This window comes from Pollicipes pollicipes, unplaced genomic scaffold (assembly GCF_011947565.3).
Source record: "Pollicipes pollicipes isolate AB1234 unplaced genomic scaffold, Ppol_2.1 Scaffold_7231;HRSCAF=8579_pilon_pilon_pilon, whole genome shotgun sequence".
NCBI lineage: Eukaryota > Metazoa > Arthropoda > Thecostraca > Pollicipedomorpha > Pollicipedidae > Pollicipes > Pollicipes pollicipes.
Genome location: NW_023597034.1, coordinates 36,343,840 through 36,368,717, shown reverse-complemented (window position 1 = coordinate 36,368,717; position 24,878 = coordinate 36,343,840). Strand labels below are relative to the sequence as shown.

The 24,878-nt window shown below is 47.2% G+C and overlaps 1 protein-coding gene across 1 annotated transcript in view; it reads right to left on the bottom strand.

Moving 5' to 3' along the window:
• The window catches only part of mnd (L-type amino acid transporter minidiscs), a 35,530-nt gene that overhangs the window by 8,791 nt on the left and 1,861 nt on the right, over positions 1–24,878 (bottom strand). The window contains exons 2-4 of the mRNA XM_037232941.1: positions 8,172–8,390; positions 6,176–6,280; positions 3,629–3,749 (exon numbers count right to left, since the gene is read on the bottom strand). Of these exons, the coding sequence (XP_037088836.1) occupies positions 3,629–3,749; positions 6,176–6,280; positions 8,172–8,390 (445 nt within the window). The remainder of the gene's footprint in view (positions 1–3,628; positions 3,750–6,175; positions 6,281–8,171; positions 8,391–24,878) is intronic.

The window sequence follows — 24,878 nt, the reverse complement described above, 5'->3', positions numbered from 1 at the left end:
AAGCAAGTTGCTGGCATAAGCACGTTGCACGTGGTTCAGTTACACCAAGGCATAATTAATTCGTGACGACGCATGTCGCACAGTACGTCCAAGGTGGCGACACAAATCCTTCATGCGGTAGACCCTAAATTCTCACTGTGCAATTCAGGATATTCTGGGGAAAATGATCTGAAGTGAAACAGTTCAGGAGAGACGTCTCCAAACCAGATCAGATTGCGATAACATGGACCAGGACGTGCACACATCATCTGAATACCACCATAAACTGAACAGCGGCTAAAAATTAGTTTGCGCTTCTTTCAAAAATACCGTCGGTCAGTGACGAAGTTCAACTGTGGACTGAGGTTTTTCAACAGCAACACCGAGTGAAACACACCTAGATCATCTGATTTTACAAAAAGTTAGCAGGCACAATTACTGGTCATGCATAGCGGGGTTCATTAAGCCTACGAAGTAGACACTAACCCTCTGCTCAACTCGTCCAAAGTAAGGACATGTGTGCCGTGAGCTGTGGGTGGAGCTGTGGGTGGGTTCCACGGCCCAGTGGCCATCGAGCCTCGACTGGTCGCCTGCTGATGTAGGTTAATGTCTGCCGTGTTTACCCTGGCATGTCGGGTGGATCCGTGGCTGGCCTCAAGCATGGCAGGCACGTGGACTGGACACTGCCAGACGTTGCATCGCGCTGGGATCGCTCACCAAGCAATCAGCCGAGGCTTTTGTCCGGACCGCAGGCACAGAACGGGAGAAGGATTGATGACTGTGTCCTGCGAGCCGGGTCTGCTTACCCGGACATTGCATGCAGGCTCGCAACGAAGTCGACATATTGCGATGTTTCAAGCATTACGCAGATCAGCCACCGACCACAGGCAATAACGTCAGCGGCCATTTGACATATCTGCTGAAGATGACTAGCATTCATGCATGAAGCTCAGAGGAAGTTTAAGAGGGTGTAACCAACTGCCGTAGAATCCTGGATTGCTGTGGTCCGCGCCATTACGTTGGTATCAAGAATATCACATTGTTGTGGTCGTCAAAAGATTGGTGTAAGCTTCTGAATCATGTTTGTGACCGTCAAAATGGCATGGTGCACACACTGACGTAATAACGCAACTATGTGAACTCCGTGCACACAGCGCCGGCGACACTCCACGACCCATCCGGCCAAGTCTAAACAGCAGCCCATCCTGGCTGTTGAGCAGCGGTGAAGCAGCTTCTGCTTTACCGCGCATAAGATTAGTGACAGAAGCTGACACTTTTGCGAACCAGCTGGTGACAAAACTGCGAAAATGAAAACAAATTTCGACAGACCAGCCAAATTACAAGAGATCATACCAGCCAGACGACACCCTAGGCTTAGCATTGGATTGTACTCGCTAACGCTTGCAGAGTAAGCATGTGTAGAGTACAAGTCGAAACGTTGGCGTTTCTCTGTATGAGCAGGTTGAACCATAAGAAGCTGCCAAACATAGTAGCTTTAATCACGATAGTTTTTGGCAGGTGGCAGAAGCATACAACAAGCTATGCTGCATCAGTGCTGACGTCACAGATCAGTGATGACACTTGCTTTTCCAATGCCAATCAGATCAGTGCTTTTCACAAATTTGTCAGCCAAGATTCACTTCACATACTAAACAGTATAAAATACCAAATAACTAGCCTTACTATTAGTCGTAAGAATTGTGTCTGGCGACAGCATCTTACGACGAACGTTATCAGCTTGCTACGCAACGTTTTAAAGCGCCATGCTATGTGAGACAGATGGCCCGATTGTTCACCACGCGGTATTGCGTTGGGTTCAGTGCAAGGCTGGGTTCAGTGTTGTTGGTTACGTCCACGTCATGAGAAGGAGGCTGGCCAGAAGAACGCAGCTAATCGCCCATTTTTAAGGTAATAGCGTTAGAAAGCCTTGTCGGTCCAGGAGGACTGTTGTTTGTAGATACCCTAGATGGAGCTTCAGAGACAAACGGAGGTCTTTGGAGCGACACATGTTAAGAATTTATACGGGGCTTCCTGCTGCTGAGAGGAACAGTTGCTTTGAGGTAACAGGCTGAGCATCGCTGGTGTAGGCCTCTCACATCCCCCTTGCACCTCAGACTTCACGTACTGACCAGCGGACAGACGTGAGATAAAACGCTTGTAGTTGCCGCCATATCGCATTTAAAGCTGAATGAAAGTGCTAGAAGTTTTCAAGAAGTGTTGCTTGGACCTGTTGATGCTAATCGTTCACGGGGTTTTCTTCAAATAATTGGAATCGGGTTGAGAAACGCGAATGCTGCACCAGCAATGATTATGTGAAGATAGTGAAGGTCGCCAACGCTTCCAGCTGATTGTACGATGACGTCACAAAACCAAGAGTGATATTGTTTCAGGTGCTTGTAGAACCATGTGATCGATAAATGCAGGGATGCAGTTTTGCAAAATACGTAGGAGTAAGGGAGGCAAGGGGGTGGGTGCAGGAACAGAAATAGCTTAGCCTTTCCGAAATGCATTTCGAACAATTTTCTCCCCAGATTTGACGCACTTTCTCTTCCCTGTTGGGGCCAGGATTGTAATTTCTCAGAATTAGTTTTGGAGGCGTATTCCCTAATAGCTATGAAAATTGAAAAATAAGGGACACAAATTATAAGTATTAATAGGAAACTGCAGCCCTGGTTAAAAGGCACAATCCCCCCCAACCCGCAGCCGAACAGGAAACTACACACTACACTACACTTTAGGCTGGTTATTTTAAAGTATGCCTTTATCAGTTAGTTTTATTGGTCTAGTTTTAACCACCATTCTGTGTTTGATGGCCGAAAAATGACACTTAAGTGCAAGTGAACCCCCAAAACGAAAGTGTTTGATGGTTATACCGCTTTGCATTTACTTTGTCCTTGTTTTTGTGGTTTATCGCATGTGGATATATTTTGCAACGATTTCAAGTCCTTTTCACCCCTGCTATTGAGAGGCATCAAAGATAAGTGCGGAAAAAGCAATAAGTGGCTTAAATTTCCTACAGCCTGCTTAACGGGCACTAACGGGCACTTTTAATGGGCACTATTTCATTGCTTCTGGGATGATGTCCTGGCGTCGGCTTCATTTCTTTTCATATTGGACATGAGCCATCCGAGCATTTGAAGAAGCCATTCTGGTAACGAAAGAACCGTTCTGATGACGTAAGGGACCATTCTGATAGCGTAGGGAAAATGTGGTAATCATCCTACACACTCCCCAGAATCTGAATGGAGGGATACGTTTGAGAAGTGGATTCCCCTCTATTTCATTCTGCATGATTCTGCTGTCACCGCTGCACGCCTTGCTAGACAATGAAATATTTGAAACTCTAGCCCACTGACACTGAAGCGCATTACCACAGTCAGCCGTCAACCGCCATGCTCTTCCACAGCCCCTCAACACCCTCCCAGGCTGCGCGAACGCCAAACACCCTGGGGTAGTTCAGGTAAGTAGCCGCAGTTTTCCTGAAGGGAGCATCATATTTTCTCCGAATCCTGCGAGCTTGAACTCCCTGCGAAGTCAGCCAATACCAACTGCAAAACTCTTGACTCAGAAGGGGGCCAAGGTCGCGTCGGCCGTCCCTTCGGCTTCGTCCCTGGCGGCAGTATGGGGCGCCATGCCTCTGTGCTCTCACCAGCCAGCGTAGGAGAACATGCCCGAGTACAGAGCGAGCGCGATCCTGCCCGGGTCCAGCCGGGTGCCCTCGAACGGTTGCTGGTATTTGCTGAAATCGCCCGTGCCCAGAACGTACGCCCCTGCAATCGGAACAGACATAAGTGATACAACAGCGAGCTGTCCACGGCCATGATAGCGGCCGTGGTGAACATGCACCTTCTTCCTTTGGCGCTGTATTAGATCCCGTAGATATCCGTCTGGTTACAGTTTCTGCATTCCTTACCAAATGTTATATTTGCAGATGATGGCCTGGGAGGGATTAGTTGAAGAACTCGGATGGTGATGAAACTTGCACTTTCAAAATCCAATGTTTTGCAGCCGAATTATTGCCAGTCATAAGTAGGTAATAACACTGGTAATACATTACTGCTAATGCATCCCGGATCCGTGGGCAGTTTTAGCATTAACGAGTCAGTTCTGGGTCAAGCACCTACTTATACGCTCAGCAGTCTGATGCGCTGGATACAATCATGCAATTACGGTCGGAAACGGTAGACTGTGCTGCAGGCGAGTACGAAATAAGACGCCTAGGCATATCTAATGACGTCTGCGTACGGCTATGTAAAGCTGTGCACGCCATAAATGCCTGTCATGTTTGACTACGTCAAACCTCTTCGGCACATACGTTATGTCTATCTTAAGTGCAGTCCTTTTCACTGTATCTTCATCAGAAAAAATCATATTAATGTCTCCTCGCATTTTCTCTCCTCCTCTTGCGTGTTCTTTTGCAATTGCATTTTAAGCTGTCTAGGGTGTGGGGTGTGTTTGGATTTTTATACGTAGCCTGTCAATAGGGAAGTTTCCAAAACATGCAGAGGCGTGTAAAAGACCGGTTTGTTGGGCGACATCTAAGACGAATAGCAGGCTACTTAAGGTGAACGCACCACTCAAGATTGTCTCACAGTGAACTAGAATCGCTTTTGAACTAGGGTAGGAGTGAAAAACTATCTTGCAAAAAAACCGTACGGGAGTGAAAAATTCGATCCAAATAAGCTGGAACTTATGCGTCAGCGAAAGATGTCTCAGCAAACAAAGACAACGTTCCAAGTTGGCATGGATGTAATATCATAAACATGACAAAACTTTTGGTTTTTAACATTATAGATCATTTAAGTAAACAGAAGACATTAAAGAATAGTTATTTCATAACATTGTGATCAGCATCAAAAACTATGTAACACCAATGTTTTGATGCGGTACTTTGCACCTAACTTCCATAGGATTTTTTACCACAAAACAAAGCAAAGGAATTCAACAACACAACAACAAAAAATACAACAAGCGTAAAACATTCAAACAAAAAAGCCTAGGACAACAGCACATTAACACATCACCAAGTCAAACACAACAGACGTAACTCTGGCTTCTCTTCAGATGTGGTCAGGAAATACAACTAGGATACCATTGTTTCTAGCAAGATACTAATGCTTTTTCAATAAAATCCATCGTACTAAGCCTAACCTGAAGAAGTCTCACTTCATCTTATCCCGGCTAACCTATTTGTATCACAGCAGCATTTGTGAGTCACTGACTATTACAAAATTCCTACTGCCACTTGTCATGCAATTAACCAGCTTAACCGAGCTTAGAATAGCCCATATGTTGAACATCATTTCAACTCACCTCGCCTATTTCTTGGCAGCAGCAGCTTTGATAAAAACTTGATAAAGCGTATTTTTGGCTGGCTTTAAGTAGCGTTTTGGTTTAATTTATTTGTGTCAGATTGTTCACAATACACACAACAGAACACCTCAAATCACTTTGAACAATTTATTCTGACTGCCATGGTTAGCCTCCGTCGAGGGCAATAGTGGGTATGCTCCACAAAGCAATCTTATTCGCAAATAACATAATTAACAGGTGGCCACAAAACAAAGTCAGCTTACATGACCATTGGGCGTCTGATATTCCATTTAGCTAACTGGTAGCATGTGCGCACAGGCACAAACGCAAGACATCGAATAACAATCAAATTTACCCTCTTAGTTAGCATTTCTACATCCTTTACTGCAAAACTAAGTGAACAGTGTGTTGAAATATTTGTCTCCGGTATTACAAGCCAGGTTACCAATCATCATAATCTGATCAGCGTTGGATGAAATAAGAAACAATACATTGTGCCAATCTCAAAAGTGATCATCCCTGAGACCACCATTGTCGTTTTGGAGCTGTTTATGTAAAAGTGTTGTCATTTCTGATTGTGGTTAGTACCATCAATGAAATCTAGACAAGGTAAAGAGGTAGTTTCGGAAGCCTCATAGAGAGGTGAAGCTCATCTCACACCATGATATTCTCCTGCCAATAATTAACGTGCATGGTATGCTACCATATATGGGTGCCTTCATTCATCCGTTTTTGCAACACCCTGTCGTATATCTAATGAATACACGATATAACAAAGTGTTTTCCTGTGACTCTTTTTCGCTGCCGAGTGGACCGGAACGTCCAACAGCATGCATTGATTTAATAAGCTAAGAGGGGGGTCCCTGAGCCCTTGAGAACTTACCGGCCGCTATGATGATAATGAGAGCGATGATTTTGGCACCAGTGAATATTTCTTGAACCATAGATGCCCACTTGACGTTGTAGCAGTTAATGAATGTGAGGAAACCTGGCGAACACAGAACAGACATCACTGTACATATTGCGCAAACTGCCTGTTCCAGAGATGCTGGGCAGAGCTGTTTTTGCTATTTGTTTAACACGCACATTAAAGGCCTCTGCAAAGCACGAGTGCTCTAATGAGCTTGGGCCATGTGCATGCTTTTCAAACCATTTCAGAAGCTGTTATGTCTAGAAATGAAAAACAATCAAGTGACTTAGGGCTTCAAGAAAATTGTTTGTGTAGAAAGCTACTTGTTTCTAAATCAAAGCAACAAATGCTGCCTCTGTAAAGTAGAAAAAAAACAAGCCAAATAACCTGCAATTTTGCTCGGGTATTTGCTCTAAGATATCATCCGTTTGAAAGTAAGTGCAATGCGCTCAGCCAGAACCGGTGTGGTTAAGAAAGCATGTAATGAGCAAGTCAAGACTCAAGTATGCGACATCAGGACAAACACTATTTTCTTTGTCGCCTGTAATAATATTGGCTAATAGCTTCCATGCTGTGGGCAGATATCATGACTGTTTTAAAAACAACACGCTGGGATGCTGGCATTTCAAGGAAAACAAAAATAGATCAGTTTCCTTGGCATGTAGGCCTTCACAAAATCCAGGCGTCTGATTTTGCCTTTTCCGCGCCCCGGGCGTGTGTTAAATGTTTGCAACAGCCCAATGAAAACAGTGTGCAACGATTAAGGTCAAGCATTGCGCACAGAATGGTCAGAACAGTCTCCACGCTGCATGCTCCATCACGCGTGTTATGACAAGTGAATCGGGAGTTTCGTCTTCAACATGTCATGTCAGCGAGACCACTTCGCACACGCACTGAGCAATGACATTTCCACGTTGCACCATCACCATAAATAATTCTGCATAGGCATCCATGAATGTTACAGAACTGCGTTCCATAGTATACATGCAAGAAGGTAACCCCCTTCCGTGAACATTCTAAAACATTTCGAACCGTCATACGCTCTGACACGCTCGCCATGCCCTGCCCCCCCCCCCCCCCCCTGGAAATTCGACCCGTTCCGTGCGCACGCACCGAGTACCCAGCGGCCACCGATTGGCCGGGCGGTGGCCCCCGGCGGCGCGCCCGGCGCCTCCCAGACGCGGTCCTTGCAGTGGGCGCCGGTCGCGGGCAGCCGGCCAGCACCGTGCAAGGGCAGCCTGACCAGCTCCGTGCAAGGGCAGCGTGCAGCCGGCGGCGGCCGAATTCGCGGCAATTCATCACAGCTCGATCTCAACAAGAAGTGACGCGGCGGCCATCAGCGCCGTTTGGCCGGCCGGCCGTGCGAAGGCGAGCCGTGATCGCGGTCTCAACGAGCTTGTTTGTACGCGTGACGACGCCACGCCGCGGCGGCGATCGGCGCCGAACCGTGCTCCCGCCGGCCCCGCGTCCGCTGCCACCGAGCGTGGATTGCTGGCGGCCGTTGACCGTTATCGGGCATTGACTGCCGCGGGTTGCCGACGCTCGCTTTAGACGTAGTGACCAATCGTTCAGCATTCGTGCATATAATGATAGCGAAATCTATCGTTCGCGTCCATTCATGCTTTTCACCAGGTCACCTTTAACATGCGATCACGGCACCAGCTATGCAATGTTGCATTCGCTGTGCTGTCAGATTGCCCGTATAAAACTCGCATCAATTAGGGCGCTTACCAATCTAGTAACGACAGCAACCACGGGGTTTATCAGTCCAGCATTCACAAGGCGACATGGCTTACGGCACAACGCCCATATATATCCCTTGTGGACGGTTAACTACTCAAAGAGGACCATACTTTCCAGAACAGGATACAAACATGACGATAGCGGCCACTATCAAGGCACTTATAAAGCAGAGGCTGCTAGTGCAGTTCTCACACAGCACCACGGGATTTGCCCCTGCAATACTCACATATCACCATGGCGGCCACCAGGCGTACCAGATCATCTGGCGGGTGGCAGGTGGTGTATATGGGCTGCAGGATGTAGTAGGCGAACGTCAGCGCCTGAATGGCGTTGCCGGTCGGCATGATGATGAGCAGCGCCACCCAGATGAAGAGGAAGGCCGGCAGCGGGCCGAAAGACTCGTGGATGTAGGCGAAGTCGCCGCCCGAACGAGGGATCATTGTGCCTGTTGGCAGCCGGTGGTCAGATAAAGCCACATATCATGGAAGACGATGGGGGCAGACAGGGTTTGACGAAGAAGTGAGGGAGTTGGCGATATAACAAGAAAGGAAGAAAGGAAAGGTAAGGGATGAGAGAGAGAGAGGGGGAGAGAGAGAGAGAGAGGGAGAGAGAGAGAGGGAGAGAGAGAGAGAGAGAGAGAGCGAGAGAGAGAGAGAGGGAGAGAGACAGGGAGAGAGACAGGAAGAGAGACAGGGAGAGAGAGAGAGAGAGGGGAGAGAGAGAGAGAGAGAGAGAGAGAGAGAGGGAGAGAGAGAGAGGGAGAGAGAGAGAGAGAGAGAGAGAGAGAGAGAGAGAGAGGGAGAGAGAGAGGGAGAGAGAGAGAGAGAGAGAGAGAGAGAGAGAGAGAGAGAGAGAGAGAGAGAGAGAGAGAGAGAGAGAGAGAGAGAGAGAGAGAGAGAGAGAGAGAGAGAGAGAGAGAGAGAGAGAGAGAGAGAGAGATACAGAGGGAGGGAGGGGAGGGAGGGAGAGAGGTTGTTGGGTGAGATGGAGCAGATCTTAACGCTGTCCGGACAAGGAGTCGACTCACAGTTTGCCGAATGCTCTTATATTGACCGCTAAATGTCAACTTCCATATCGGCGAAATGTAAAAAGGTCGACGTGCTAAAAAGTTGATTCGGCTGAATGGCGCACTGCAAAATGGAGGCACGAAAGAATGACGACAGGTCAAGCTGGCGAACTTCTCAATGGCGAACTGCGAAATGGCGACATACCAAAACGTCTACATGTCCAAATAACGAACGATTAAATGACGAACTGCAAAATGACGACATGTAAAAGCGCTGGAATGCTAAAATCGTCAAACGGCTAGGTGATAAACTGCTTGATGGTCACGTTTGAGTAAATAGCGGTGCCAACATGGCTATAAGCTAGAAGCTGAATGTCAAATCGGCGAACGCCTTTATGGTCAACTAACTAATGGTCATGCTTGAATGAGTGGTGATGGCAGAGCGACGATCAGCTGACTGCCAACATGAAGGAACAACGAGCTGAAGTGGAAGGCGCAGACGCACTGCGCTTTCGCGGGGACGTAGAATGCGGAAGCCCTATTCGATACTTTATGACCGATGCGTCGAGCGGGACCCTATTTGCCGGCGATAAAACGGCTCTCGTTTCTTCCCTGCCGCGGGAACAAAGTGTACAAGGCAGAAAGGCACGAAAATGGCACGGATGTAAACTATATCCACGATGATTAACCCTCTTCCTTATTCGTTGTTTTCGAAAAAGCGGACTGATAGGGGGTCAACACGACCCCTCTGCTGTAACCGGCAGAAAGAAGAAGTGAATTGGTATCAACGGGATCTCGCGATTGGTAATAACTTTTATGTTATTAGGTAACGAAGATATACCTTCATGCCAGTTCAAAAGTCAATTATTCCAGAAAATCTACCTTTTTCAGCTTTGAATGTTCACATGCACCAGACTTCGTCTCTTAGCAACTCTTAATCTAAACAGACATGTGTCTCGTTCAGTGGTGAGTGCAATGGTGTATCGTTTTATGTATTTTGACCAAATATTTATGATAAAGCGCTGACGGCTTATTTCGACTGAGACACCGGCATACAATCGTCCTGACACACCTTTAGGTGCCTATGTGCAGATGCCAACACGCCGTCGGGCTCAGCACACACGTGTGGCAGTTGTCTCGCGTATCGCATGCTGTGTCAATGGCGGCCAACTGGCTGGCAAAAACGGCTCCATCGTGCAAAAGTGAGCTCTAGTTTTCTTATTTAAAACAAGTCGCCCACGGTATAATGCTTTTCAAGGTTTGTGGTGAGTATTTTTGGGTTTTGCTGTTTTAAAAGGCATAAGGACCTGGTTGGGTGGTAGTGCAGAACATCCCGGTAAAATGTGATCCTGTTCTGCGCGACGCGTCAGAGGAAGAGGTCAACACGTGAGAGGAAGACATCAAAATGATGCAGGTGTAGTGCCCAATTCATGGTGACGGTGTTTCGTAAGTTGATCAGTGCGTTTGCGAGGAACATTGTTCACAGACATAAGACAGTAGTAATAGCTTTATTCCTCGGAGAAAAACCAGGAGAATGAAGGTGTAGATGGGTTGCTATCTCGGCAACATCCCTTTCTCGAAACAATAGCAGAAGTGACTTTGTAATTGCCTACCGATGATTCTACTCGATTTTTCAGGTTTTTTTTGTGGAACAGCACGCCGCAGCTTTTACCGAACACCAACATTAAGGGCATTAGACAAAGAGCGATTGCCATTACCACGATACAGTGCATGTCTAAGAATTAGAATACGCAAAAATACGTGTAAATGCAAACGAATTCAAGTAAACAGGCATCACGCATCATGCTTCATTTCAACATGCAATCAAGCTGAAGTAAATAGGCATCACACAACGCGCGTCAATTCTACATGCAAGAGATTTCAATTGAACAGGCATCGCACATAACGCGTCAGGCACCACTTGCACATGTAAAGATTTTAAGCAAGCACGCATCATGCATAAAGGCACATATCACGTCCGCTTTATTGGCCATGATGAACCCTGTACATTAAGATTTTGTTGCTGACGTTTTATAAGAGTACATTCACTTATTTTTCTGTCTGGGCGGTCCTACACTCTGTAGACGACTTTGATCTCTAAAACGAGCATAGTTGAAATTGAGCGTGGTGCGTAATGCCTGTTTGCTTGAGTTCGTCTGCATGTACACATATTTTCGCGTATTCTAATTCTTAGATGTGCACTGGATCGTGGTAATGGCTGGCAAATGCTTTTTTTCAATTCACTGAATGTTGGTGTCCTGTAAAAACTGGTTTGCTGTTAAAAAAGAATCAAAAAAATCGAGTAGGATCATCGGCAGACAATTCTGAATTAACTTTACTTATTGTTTCGATAAACGCATGTTGCCGGAATATCAACCCATTTATATATCCATTATCTTGGTTTTTCTCCGAGGAATAAGGCCACTACTACCGTCTCACCTATGAGACGGTGTTTCGAAATACATCACTATTGCCAAAAGCATTAACTCCCGGAAATTCGCGTATTCCCTCTGTGCAAAAACTCCCGCCCGTCGGCCGGCCTTCTGCCACTGTGAACCAGCTGTTGAGTCGAGTGCTTCTGCCGGAGGTCCTACGCACGGCGAATGTAATGATGCGGGCGTGTGACTGAGCATTCTGGGGTCGTGGCAACGCGGGACCGAAATGACTCAACTGAGACCATACATGCAGTCGCGCTGACTCACAAACGCGTTCTTGTGTACAAGTGGCCATTCACTGTCGACCACAATCAATATGTTCGCTAATTATCTCACGCATCGTATGATATGTAAAGAGTAAGTTAATCTGGGGACATTAGGTGTGCACAGCAAAATGTAGTGAACGTCTCAGAGGCTGGTTAGAAAATGCCATGACAGCGTTTCGAGTTGCCGAAGCCGATGACTGTCCTCATTCGAATCTGGGCATATGGCGCATGACACAGTTGGCCCAACAGCACCCGTGTTTTTTCTACCTGCAGCCGCGATCACATGTGGGTTTAAGGTGCCCGTAATCCCGGTGTAGATTGATAGCGCTATAGTTTGTGGCCGTATAGCCCCGGCCAGAATGGGCGTATGGCTTTTACCTATTTGCACGCTTCTACAGAAGATGGTTTTTGGACGACAAAAGATTCGCAAGGCACGTGGCAAGACACATAACAGTACTGTCGCGATCACTCCACCACCCTTTCTTACTATGACACAATTGCACACAATTTGAGCATTGCCGCATGGATCGCGCCACTCTGCGTATCAGAAGTGTTTCCAAAAGTACATTTTCAAAATGTGCCGAGCGTCGAGGTGCATTTTTGCAATAAATGTCTTAAGAAATATCGATTGACGACGTGGAAGAGTTCTTTTACTTACTTTCTCTTAGCTGTGACTTTCAAAACATGCTCCCGTACAAATAAACGCTTAGGAACATTAGTATGGACTCTGCCTGTGGGCTGAATCGAGCAATTATTCATACACCATCGTTGGGAATTATTTCCAAAGTCAGGTAAGATATTAGATGGCATTAAACTTACAGGCATTGTCTTGTTCGAAGCACTGTCCATCCGCAAACAAGGCCTACTGCATCACTCTTACAGTACTTTGCAAATCATATTTTATGCTGTGAAGGCTGAAACCTCGGTCTTTCTTTAACATTTTTATCTCAATTCTTGTGCATCCGCAAAATGGCCTACAGCGCTTTATAGAAAGTACTTTATGTTGCCAACACTCATACTTCTGCGCTTTTCTAACTTCGTCTACCGTCTCAGATATTAAGGACTATTCTCCATCATTTCGACCAATTTGTCTCATTTCCCATTGAATGAGGGCTTGGTTATTGATTCCTATATGCTGATGGGTTTATGTTGGAACCCTATACAAGTAATATCGCGTAAACACCATCAGAAACGATACGTGGGCATGCAAGGTTTATGGTACTAAGAGTCTGTGCCTCGGTCTGTTGACCAAAGACGGAGCCTAAAATTGTTCTATGGTTGAGTGGTATACAACGAAGCTGCGCATTTGACGCGTTAGAAGATTCGAACCCCACCCAGTTCTTGACAAGCCGGCGAATGAGCGTGACATTTTTCACAGATGAAAACGGACAATTTGTAGTGAGGAACGTGTTGGGCGATTGCGACCAAGGTACTATGACATTCACACCTTTATTGGATGGATATTAGTCACCGCGAGCTGTGTTTTGCGTATGTATCAATTTCGCCTCAGATTGCCTGGTTCAAGTGGCAGATTATATTCCACATCAATTTAGAAAAACTCGACATTGATCGTTTCCCGGCTGATTGCTGGCGTTGCTATGTCTGTCTGACGGCGTTGGGCTGTCTGGGCAGTGGCGCAGGAAGGGGTGGGACACAGGGGCATGTGTCCTATCCCTTTAGTTCCTGAGGGGCCCAAAGAACCTGAAGGCCTGGTCGAAGGTCGTATTAAGGGACCCGGCTCGTAGTGCCGGTGTCTCATTTGCCTCAAAATCGTCAAATTCTCTGGTTTCAACACCTTTTTGGATGGAGAATAAGTGTTGTCCTTGTAGATCGAACGGAACCATTGGTTATCTCTGTCAAAACAGCTAGTATGAAGATCAAGTGCTAAAGTTGGCACTTGATTGTAACTTTCTAGTACTCAGTGCTTTTGCTCTGTTTATGCTACGCTCCTGGTCAATCCAACTTCCTTTTCTGCCTTTAACCCCCGCTTTTTAACTTCTCAGCTATCGTCCTCTGTCGAAATCTTTACATCGTCCTTTTCAAAAAGTTCGCTGCCACCCTGCGCCGCGGATCGTCATCTCTAGCTGCTCGGCCGCGCCATCTTCACGCCACATGTGGCGCACCACGTGCAAGGCCATATACCATTTGTTGATCCTTGCCTTCCGGTCTAAATTCAAAGTTCAGCTGTCACTCTGAGTTAAAGCAAGCCACCGGTTGCCATGGTTACCTCAGCAGCAACAGCGATTAAGGCATGCAAGCTCTGTTACCGCGCGGGCTCTTTCACGCGCCCGAAAAGCCTCACTTCAAGCTTCCAGACCAGGTTAAGAAATGTTAAATTGTCCTGACCCTGAGCCCTTCATCCTGACGCTGGACCATCTTTGTAATAAACTGCGTTAGACATTTCCAGTGACGACAATTTCGGAAAAGTTTGTAGAGAAACGCAGGAAGACTTTGAGGAAAGCCATGATAATCTCAGTAATCATCGACGCTGAAAATCAATATTTACAATGTGGGGACATAAACTTTTAGATGAGCGGTACGCTTGGTCGAAGCAGCGAAATAGCGAAGCAAACGGACGGATCAGAAATGAGGAAACAGGACTTCAATGACATGATTTGATCTTTTTACAGCAATGTTAAAACGCTGGATGGAGACAGTTATGAGACATGCGCCATGACCAATTTCATGCGCATGATAAACGATTTATGAAAGACCCTGGAAACGTAGAGGAATAATCCGGATTCCATAATGCCCGTGGTGCGCGTGGTGTGTGCTAAACTTTAAAAGCGAATGCTGGGGGGACTGAATGAAATCGTTTCATTAGTTGACACTAAATGCATCTAAACTGTACCAATCGTAGGCGCAGTCAGGGATACAGCAAATGAGCTGCCCCCTCCCCTCTTCCCTCCCTCCCTTAGGCCTGTATTCATATTTTACACTATAAAGACTTACGACAGAGAGTTAAAAATCGTCGTGATGCGTTCTCACCAAGCTTCGCCAACTCTGCCCCCCCCCCCCCCCCCCACCACACCCCGCCACGAAGAAAATCCAGGCTGTGCCCTTGAGCGCAATATCTACAGTACGATAAATATGCTGGGCAATTTTTTGCACAAATGTTTGAAAAGGAGGAGTGCTTGTGTGTCAAGCGCCTTCCTTTCCTAATATGCTAAGCACATAGGGCAGTAAGTATATAGCGGTAAGATAATCATCTACACAGCGGTTTGCATGTAAGTGGCCCTAGAGGCAAATGTAAACTGAAATTTATGATTATGCAAATGCATGATTTAGGTTTTACGTAACTGTTTCATGCTACACAAATACATCACGTGATTTTGGGTTATGCGCAGTTGTTCAGAGCTGACTTCACTGCGGCGCACGCAAACCCTAATCAATATCCGGACATCCTGAACCCTTGCCCCCCCCCCCCCCCCACACACACACTGATCTCCCACCCTGCGGCCCGTTGTCACAACGCCTGTAACATAGCGCTTCTGTTCAGCACAGTAGCATCGGCACGCGTGGCGGGGCGCCCTAGGGAGGGCGGGGGAGCGGTCCGATCCAGAGCTCGCGCCGTCTGCAGACGGGGCCTCAGACAGGCGGGCGGCCGACACGGTCCAGCGGTCGGCCACGTGGCCATCCCGCCCTCCCGGAGGGAGTGGGGGGGGGGGGGAGGGTGACACGAGCCAGGCGCAGATACATGGTTACACCCGGAATCAAGAGGCGACGCCAGATGTAGGGTCTGTTGCCTCCCGCGTGTCAGATGGGGATAATGACCGAGGCAGGGAGATTAAACACATCCCACCAGGCAAATAGTAGTCGACAGGCAATGAAGCTTCACGTAAAAAGTTTGTGGTATGGCTCTGAATATTCCTGGAATATGGATGAACAATACGCATAAGGAAATTATACGAAATGTGTAATTACGCAATTGCCAGGGTGACGCAGATTTCCACCAATCATTTATGTTAGATTTACCGGATAGTGAGCATCCCAGCGTCGGGCTACTGCAACAGTTCTCAAGACATAGTATCCTTCCTTCGCTAGAACATTTCTCTTTGGTGCATCCCCTTTTCGAAGGTAGCCCGAACAGTCCAAGGCTTGGTTAATTGGCCTGAGGCTCTTGGATTTCATATTGTTTTAGCTGCCCTCCTGGTTTCACGTGCCTATCATATCAGTTTGCTGACCGATGACCTCATTCTCAAAGCCTTGCGCGGCGACCATGTAGAAAAGGGTGACGTTCAGCTTCCTATGTACAGCTCTGCGTGTGCCAAATGTACTCAAGCAGTTCTGAAGCCGGCACGGTTTCGTGCCATAAGCCGTATTAATGCTCATAATCTTCCCGGAGCAAATTCGGACTTAAGCTCCTTTCACGCCAAATTCAAAAAGGACACGCGTGTTATTTTCACTCGAGCTCTTGTATTCAGGAGCCACACGTGATCACACATGCTATGTTACTGGGTGTAATGTGTGCATGCCGTTTGTGTGCGGTAGCAACACATAACTTATTTTAAATTTACAGATAATTTGCAGTGGTTTGGAAACCATGGACTCTAGTGCGAGTTGTAGAATGGTTATATTAACGATCAAAGTATTTGGGATGTATTCATGTCAAGAAGCTGCTATGTAAGGTAATGTTACGCCACGTCAGGCATTCAAAAACGTCCGAGCTGGTATACGCATGCCTTGCTTGATAGCAATATTACCGTCGCACATGCAGAGAGTACGCGCAAGATTATCCTAGGTCAACTTCATGGAAAGCGTATGATATCGATCGAGCTAACATAACCCCTCAAAATTGGGTGGTGTTGTGCTCTGATCTGTATCATGTTTACGGACTCAGACGCTTTCTTCAAACATCTTTCAACTTCACGGACTCACACTCAGGCTCACGAGCCATAAACACCATGATGAACTCGAAACTTGATTCAGACTCATGGTCTTCAATTCAGACAAAAACACTATGTTCCCTTTCAGAAACACCGATTGGATAACACAGCAGTAATATCCTTATTCCTCGGAGAAAACCAGAAGAATGGAGAAACAAATTGGTTTGGATTGAAAACCAACCTATTTCATCATTCTCCTGTTTTGTTTTTCCCCGAGGAATAAGACTATTGGTACTGTCTTATCTATGTCAATAATGTTCCTCGCAAATGAACTGAAGAACTTACGTAAACACCGGTTGGCGTCCACTAGAAGCACGGATGCGAGCGATCGCAGTATCAACCAGTTTGCAGACTTTTTGTTGACATTTTTGCGGTGGAACCGCGTGCCGTTGGCTCACACGAATGTGACATTCAACCCGCACCATGTGTTTGTGTGAACTGATATATGACAGATATGACTCAGAGGCGGGATTAAGCAGCTTTCGGGCGTTGCATTTTTCTCAAATAAATAAGCAGAAGACCGAAAGATACGGACACGAATATCCGAGATAAGTGAGCTATTTACACAACCGCACAGCAAAGGGAAACATCCAGTGGATAGCCTGACTTCTCAGAAATTTAACTCGGTCCGCTTTGACATCTTCAGGGTAGCTTTTTTGCAACAAAGAAAGGCGCCATTCCAAGAAAAAGGCACGTCATTGTGTTCCTAATTCGGATTAAGTGAAACGAAGTGACTAACGATTAATGAAAAATCAGGTACAGTCACCGCAGGTAACTGAACTCTAATGACCTTAAAAAGTTCACTTACCTGCCAAATGAATCTGCTGCCTATGGATCATCAATATATCATGAGCTATCTCCCGGAGGTAGAAATAATTGTATAAATGATATATTTGCGTAAAATTGGTGGCATGCCTTCTTAAACAACGTAGCACTCGGGGCACAACATGACCCGAAATCGAAAAATCCGTTCAAGACATGTGAAAGGTGTGTCTCACGGCATTACCTATTATTACGCGTGTTTTCCTTTGCCTTAGAAATGCTGCTGGGAGGAATCACGTCAATCCCCAGACGTCAAGAGATGATCATGCTCTCTCGCACGAAACAAGTGATATTTGCATCGAATGCGGCATACCAAAACAAGCTGGATTATCCGCAGGATTTGTTACCATTTATAGGTAGCAGCGCGGCGAAGGCGAATAACTGGTTGTCTTAGGCCTGGTCATGTAATCTAGCTACTTCAATATGTATGCCGATGGTTTGATTGCCTCCGAGTTGTGCATATTAAAGAGTTGATTCCTACATCTTGTTTTATGCTCTCGGTCAAAACGCGCTAATTGCCATCAGCTTATACGACCAACCGCAAAAATTATATAATAAATAGGTTCATGCAGATATTTCCTCACTCAGACTGACAAAAGAATGCGGCGCATCATCGGAGCCGCGCGTCCCGACTGCCGACAGGGCCTGAGCCGGATGTTATCATGCGATGCGGAGCCGTTGTGTTTTTCTGCGTCGAACGCTGTCCTCGCCCGCATGCCGCCCATCCATCACACGATAATTGCTGCCCGCGGGCACCGACGTCCAGGCCCACCAGATAGCTCGCGCCGCCGCTACCTGGCCTCATCTGGGGGTGTTCTGTACAGGCATACCTACGCATTTGAAATGGCGGCATGCGAACCAGTTTAGCGCACAGCTGGGAGGCACTGGAGTATATCAGATTCGTTTCGCACCGCCCACGACCATGGTCCCCTTGGAGAATGAGGCCGAACTTTCCCATTTTGAAAGGCGGTGGTCAGCAAAACAACTTCGAAAATGATGTTCTCGATGTAAACTGTATGTTATCTCCGGCATCACGTACAGTGAGCGCATTTCATTTCTGTACGATACAGTTTCATGTTACATGCATTGCAACTGGAATAAATCAAGTCGGCTGTTAACTCAGTAGCATCGGTACTAAAAGTAATCATCTACCAGACATGAAGCGATGTCTGTATTTGCCTTAGTCGCATCCACGATGCCCGTACAGGGGTGCCGGTAGTGTAGTGGTTAGCGCGTCCACGTTAACCGCTGCGCGTCTGGGAAACCAGAGGAACGGTGTTCGATTCCCCGCGGTGCCCGCTCTTCCTGTCAGGGTGAGAGGCAGAAGACGCCATAGAGCCTCAGCAGCTGAATGTGTCGTAAAGCCCCAATAACACACGCATGTCCGTGCAGCTGCTGACGCAATAATGTATGACAACGACACTACCGCAGTGGTATACACAAAGCCATCGCACCAAAGAATCCATTGTACCATGCACAAGTCACATTCTGCCGACCCCATTTAAATAATGCCGCCGCCAGGAACAGGCTCTTCCCTTGTACTTTCGTAATCCATGCATCCTTTGCACCAGCACTGCACAGGCATTGCGTGCAATCTCCCGCGCGAGCCCAGCGCCCCCCCCCCCCCCCCCCGCCCCACTCCCGCCGCCCAGCCGCCGACGAGCCGCCATCACCGGGGGAAATAAACAGGCCATGCACTGCGTGGCTTCCTCGGGCTTTGGCGGCTTGCCCGACCTGATTGGCGGCAGCAGGTGACCCAGGCACTGTAATACATTTGCATTGTTTTACATGAACAATGGAAAATCCGAAGTGGCTCGCTCGGCCCACGACGTCACGCTTTTATGACCTCTTACTTCGCGACCGTTGATGGCGGCTCGATGTGTCGCCAAAAAGAAAGTTATTTGCATGTAGGGGTTTCGTCAAGGCGTAGCCTGCCCGCGATTTTGCCACGTGGTTCAAATCTGAACGGCTCTTTTCATTAACTCTTGGGCAGAGCCCAATGGTGTGATGCTGTCCTCCTCTTCACCAGCCCGTACGAGGTTGTAACGGGGACGTGTCTGTCAAACGCTCGGATTACAAACTGATCTGCCCAAGCCAGGCTTAAAGCTTACACTGATCCCTTGCGGAGTCATCAAGATTTGGCCAAGGAGAGACAGTCTCCTGCGCTGTCCGACCCGTTTCGGAGTTCTCAGAGGAAACTTTCGTCATAAGGACCAGTTGAATGTGCGCCAGGCCGTAGGGTGGCACTGATTGTACTGAAAGCTTTCATGCGTGGTTCTGGATCCCTGATCACCGCTTCTTTGAGTTACATAATATGCGCCTGAGCTGACGGCTGTGAAGCCACGTTTGGAATTCCAGAGATCATCGGCTTCAGAGATCATCAGCGTTAGCCCAACATTTGCTGGCGTGTTTGCCATCTTCCATTTGCCGCCGATGTTTAGCGGTCCCCGTTCTCTCCCAAAGCCACCCGGAACCAATCAGCCGATCGGTTTGGCCCAAACAACGAAGACTTACTGGAATTTTACAATCCCATGACAAGCACACGATTCGTCTGGAGAGAAGTGTTAACGTAACAGGCAAGGCAGATATTGTGAAATGTCTTTTGAATCGCATAACTTCTTCATCACAGTCGCAATAATATGACCGCATGAAACCAAACTGGCTTGGTAGGGTGGGTAAGGACGCCAGCTATATCCTGGATGCGCTTTTTTGTCCATTAAGAACCCACATTGAACTTAAGAATAGGTCATTTTGAAATACATTGACGGTATTGTCCTCAGGCGGCTTGTATGCACCTCACTACTACTGAAATGGGACCGAATACTTGTATGATAGATATACATGCGTCGAAGGCGTGAGCAACTTCAAGGTCGCGCGAGGTGAAAAGGGCAATAAAGCCCCGACCCCACTATGACACGTGTTATGGTCAACTTATGTAAGCAGTTCAGCACGCCCCCATTCTGGGAAATCCACAGTGCACAGCACTACATTGTCCACTGCAACAGCGTGGCTTTAGGTGACGTGTACATCAAACTGACCTCTGACGCCCCGACCGAACGCGACGCGACGTGTGGGCACACTGGAGCTCAAGATCACCTGGCATGAGCTGTTTTGTGCCGGTTATTAAAGCTGTAAATCATAGCCAGTTGTAAGTCTCAGCATCATGAAACAGTTACAGTAAAACGGGTTGGTTTACGAGGAGCACCAGTATGCTGTTGTTAAGCCGATACCGGTAGCGGAAACCGGAGCCTTGCTGTTAAGCAGTGCGTCTGGGAAACCAGTGGTGCGGGATTGTATTCCCGGGGTGCCCGCCATTCCCGCCAGGCTGAGGGGCAGACGATACCACATAGCCCCAGCAGCTGAGTGCGCCGTAAAGCCACAATGACCACGATGGGGATTTAACTATGAAGTCATTTTAATGTCACCAGGCCTGGTGCGTTTTTAATTGGCTACATGACATAGTGCTCATATCAGAACCCAATAGCCAGCTACAGCCCTGAAGAAGCGTGTGTGAAAACTGAACTGATTCGGAAACATAATAACAAATGATATGCTGTCAGTCGGTGTTATGCCATTATGCTATTGTATGTGCTATTTTTCTAGCCTGGCCTAGGATAACCTGTACTTCAAGTTTTGACGTAAGGGCTTTGAATCAATTTTGCACACATGCCCGATGGTGAAAATCTTATATGAGTGACTCCCCTCGTCTCTCTTCCTCCCCATGCGAATAGCAGTTAACAATTCGCCAGGCTATGACTATCCAGAATATGCATTTCATTTCCCTAGAATCTGGAGATCAGCCGTGAGGAAGTGAAGCCGCAACTCCACGGTATTTTCAACCAGGGATCGATGCACTGTGCACGGCACTGCAGTGTGGAATGTTCGGATAAACTGGGACACACACAGCAAGAGATTCAGACGACCCGTGCTTTGTAACCTTCAACCCAGATCCAGGTCCAGATTACCACTTGACGGTCATCAAGATCACGCCACCAAGATCACCCCACTGGAGCAGCGTCTATTTCCCAAGTCGCGCTGCATCGAATTCCGGCGCGGCAGCCCGTCTGGGGCCAGCGCGAGAGACTGGCTTATAAAGGGTCCATGTTGCCAATCGGCTTGAGGGAAGTGTCTCACCTTTAGGGAACATTTCAAAAACACACTCCAGTGAAATCTCAGGGCCTGTAAAGTCCAATAATAGCATTGGATAGGCACTGCAGCACCGTGAAGACAATAAAAGGACATCACGCTCAATTACTTTCGAGTTCAAATTACGCTGACGACGCTTTGTAACCGCATCACGTCTCTTCCATGGAAACCGCCGGATGCGACTTTGAGAATGTTCGTGATTGGCCCAGCGGGCGGCAAATGTCTGTTACGGAGAAGCGCATTGGACGAAGTCTGAACCAGTGCGTCACTGTGGATCATGTGATACTCCCATTCCCAAAGCCGAAGTGAGGAAAAGAGTGACTGTGGTAAACGCCATGAGGCAGGAATCGAAGCCGTCGTAGAACGCTTCCTCGAATTCGGGGATAAAATTTTCGTGCTTTGTCTTTAAATTTTGTCAGCTTTTTGACTAAATAACCCTTCAAGCTTTTGAAGCCTTAAGCGCACAAACATTTTGACAGTTTAGAATGTTGAAAACATCACAGCAGACAGTCGTCGAAAAAGTTGTTGGAAATAAATTGACCTGGCTTGTGGATTGAAGAGCAACGCAAATGAAATACAGTTTTTTCATAATGGTGAGCAAGGAGAAGAATGCGATTTACCCTGCAGGAGCGGCTATTTCAAATAGAAGTTCCGAGCTGTTCAGAAGAATTTTGAGAAAAAAGTATCACTGATCAAATCACACTCGTCTGATCTAACAACACGTGAGAAGCACAAAAAGGTAGCAGACTCCCCTATATACCAGGCGACACATGCAGGGAATCGACTCCAAACATTAGTTTTCGCCCCCGTACTTTTTGAGACGTCCCTCGCTATGCACATAACCATTTAAAGGGATATGTGTTTGACAACGATGCATCGATCACCCGTTTCTTAGCGGTTGCTCAAGTTCATAATTCATAGTCAGAGATGCGAATCAAAACCTTTATCGATTTTCATCGCTACTCTCCATGTGTACTGGAAGCCCATCGTGTGGAACGGCCATGATCCTGAGGGTCCACAACTCAATCAACGATTTATTTAGCTAAAAAACACTATTTGGGTTGTAATGTACATATATCTTAGTTAAGTTCGATTTAAATACGAGTTAATGTATTACACACGGTTCCAGAACGGACAGAATGGGATGTTTTGAATGTATATTTTTTGTTTACCTTGTGTGATAGCGACCTGACGAATGATTGCCATGTTTGGTAAATATGAGATGAATGTCACGCAAAGTAACTTTTGAAGTTAAACATGAAAAGATCATTTAAGCTCTCGAATCTTTGAGTACCTGCGTGCACCGCTGCCGAGTTTTCGTGTTACATAGAGCAACTGTGACATGTGGTATTGCTCATCACATTCATGACCTTTATTTCACCACATCTATGTCACGAAAGCATACTGCACATCGCACATACCCTCCAAAGACGGAGACCTGGGGATGTCATTCAAAAAATGTTGGTAATACTTACCGTAACCTGACATAAACTTTCAGTTTCCTGATCCTTCGGCACAATGTTTTCTCTACATAACAACTTTTGACATGTAGTATATCTGCACATTTTTAACTCCTAGACTCAGCAAAAAATCGTCAAAATATGCACACTTACTACGCAGCACGTTTGCGCAAAAGGCCTGCAGGAGTTGTGTTTGCAGTGCGGTCACTGAGCTTATTGATAAAAGCATTTCGAACTTGCACAGAGACTGTGAAGGAGTTCACTGGAAGATGGGGGTAAACACGTTGTTGTTAACAGGATATCCTTAACAATTGTAGGTAGCACGTGTATCGCTCCTCCGAACCGCTCGTTCTGAGACGGAGATCCAGGCGCAGTTCATACATCATCTGCACATGTAACAAATAGATAATTACCATAATGACCTGAGGGATTTTTTTGGAACAAGCTAGTGAAACCACAAAAAAGATCAACAATCTTTTTTCCAGAACATATTTTAGATGCAAAGCAACATCACATAGCTTGCCGCCCTTAGCACCGCTGTCGGAAGCAAGAATGTTGTTTTGGTTTGGCTGCGTCATTACACTTAAGTCGCACCATGGCTTATTCCCATGATTCGCGGGCCGTACATCCAACGCACAGATCCATCGAACGCGGTTCAGTGTTCATGGACCGTAGGCTACGAACAGGACTACACCATATGTATTCCGCATGAAGAAATGTGTGATGAACACTTCACCCCGCACGAGGCAAAAACACAGTCAGTATACATTATTTACACCGGAGGGGCTCATTAGGCTAGGTGCGTAGAATGGACAAATCGGGAATAAAATTACCACAGATTTGTTGTGAACAAACTTGTGGTAACTACCTGCCCGCGGGCTCATGGCCGAAACAACATCTATTCAATATGCCAAAATGCTGCTCATCGCCCCTTCCCCTAGACAATTCAGCATGAATGAACATAGTAGTCATGCAGGGGCACGACAGAATTTCCGCAGACGGGTCCAGCTGGCTGACGGACTGAGCATTGATCCTCAAGGTCACGCCTAAACGGCGTGTAGTCAAATCACGTGTAGTCCGAAAGCCTCGGTTAGTCAAGTCACGTGTAGTCCGAAGGCCTCGGTGCGTGCGACGGTCAGTATCACATTCAGTACCACGCGAGGGTCTGGTGGTTGCCACATTACCGCAAGGCATGGCGAGCTGGATCGCGAGTTAACGGGCGCCGAGCAGCGAGATGGGCACGCAGACTGCCGGTCACGCCCCGCCAAAGGGACGTCAGCCTCGTGGTTGTCGTTCTCAGTTGTGCGGGCAATACGCCCCGGGCGCGTGCTGCGGTGGTCAGATCACGAGAAAGAGAGATTGCCATGCTTATTTCCAGGCGAAGCGAAGAGTAGAGCTATGGAAGGCGTTGAGAACTGACCACTGTTCAGAACATCACACGAGAATTAGGGTGCACGGGCGAGCCGCCGGGCGGAGACGATCTAGGACTGCATCGGTATAACCAAAGCTCACCAAAAACAAATGAGTGGGTTGGTTTCCCACTACTTGCTTCGGTCATGTTTGCATTCAACCAGCGGCATGCTACGTCGATATGGATCGTGGAAGTGGGGTTTCGAGTAAGAGCTCATGCTTCGGCGAACACGCACTGGATCTCCGGCGTGAAGGTGAAGGACACCCCTGAGAATGTGAAGGTGTCGCAAATGCGCGCCAGCTGACTTCCCCCATGTGGCCTACGTCGAGTGGTCACAGTACAGTGCGATTTATACTGAGGCAGCGCTGTTGTTTATGACAAATATCCTCCGCGGAAGTGACAGCTTTATGAACAGCACCATGAGGGTTTTAAAGCATTCTACTGATCACTGGACGCGGTACTGGACACATACCAACCGCACGGCGTGACAGTTTTGTTTGT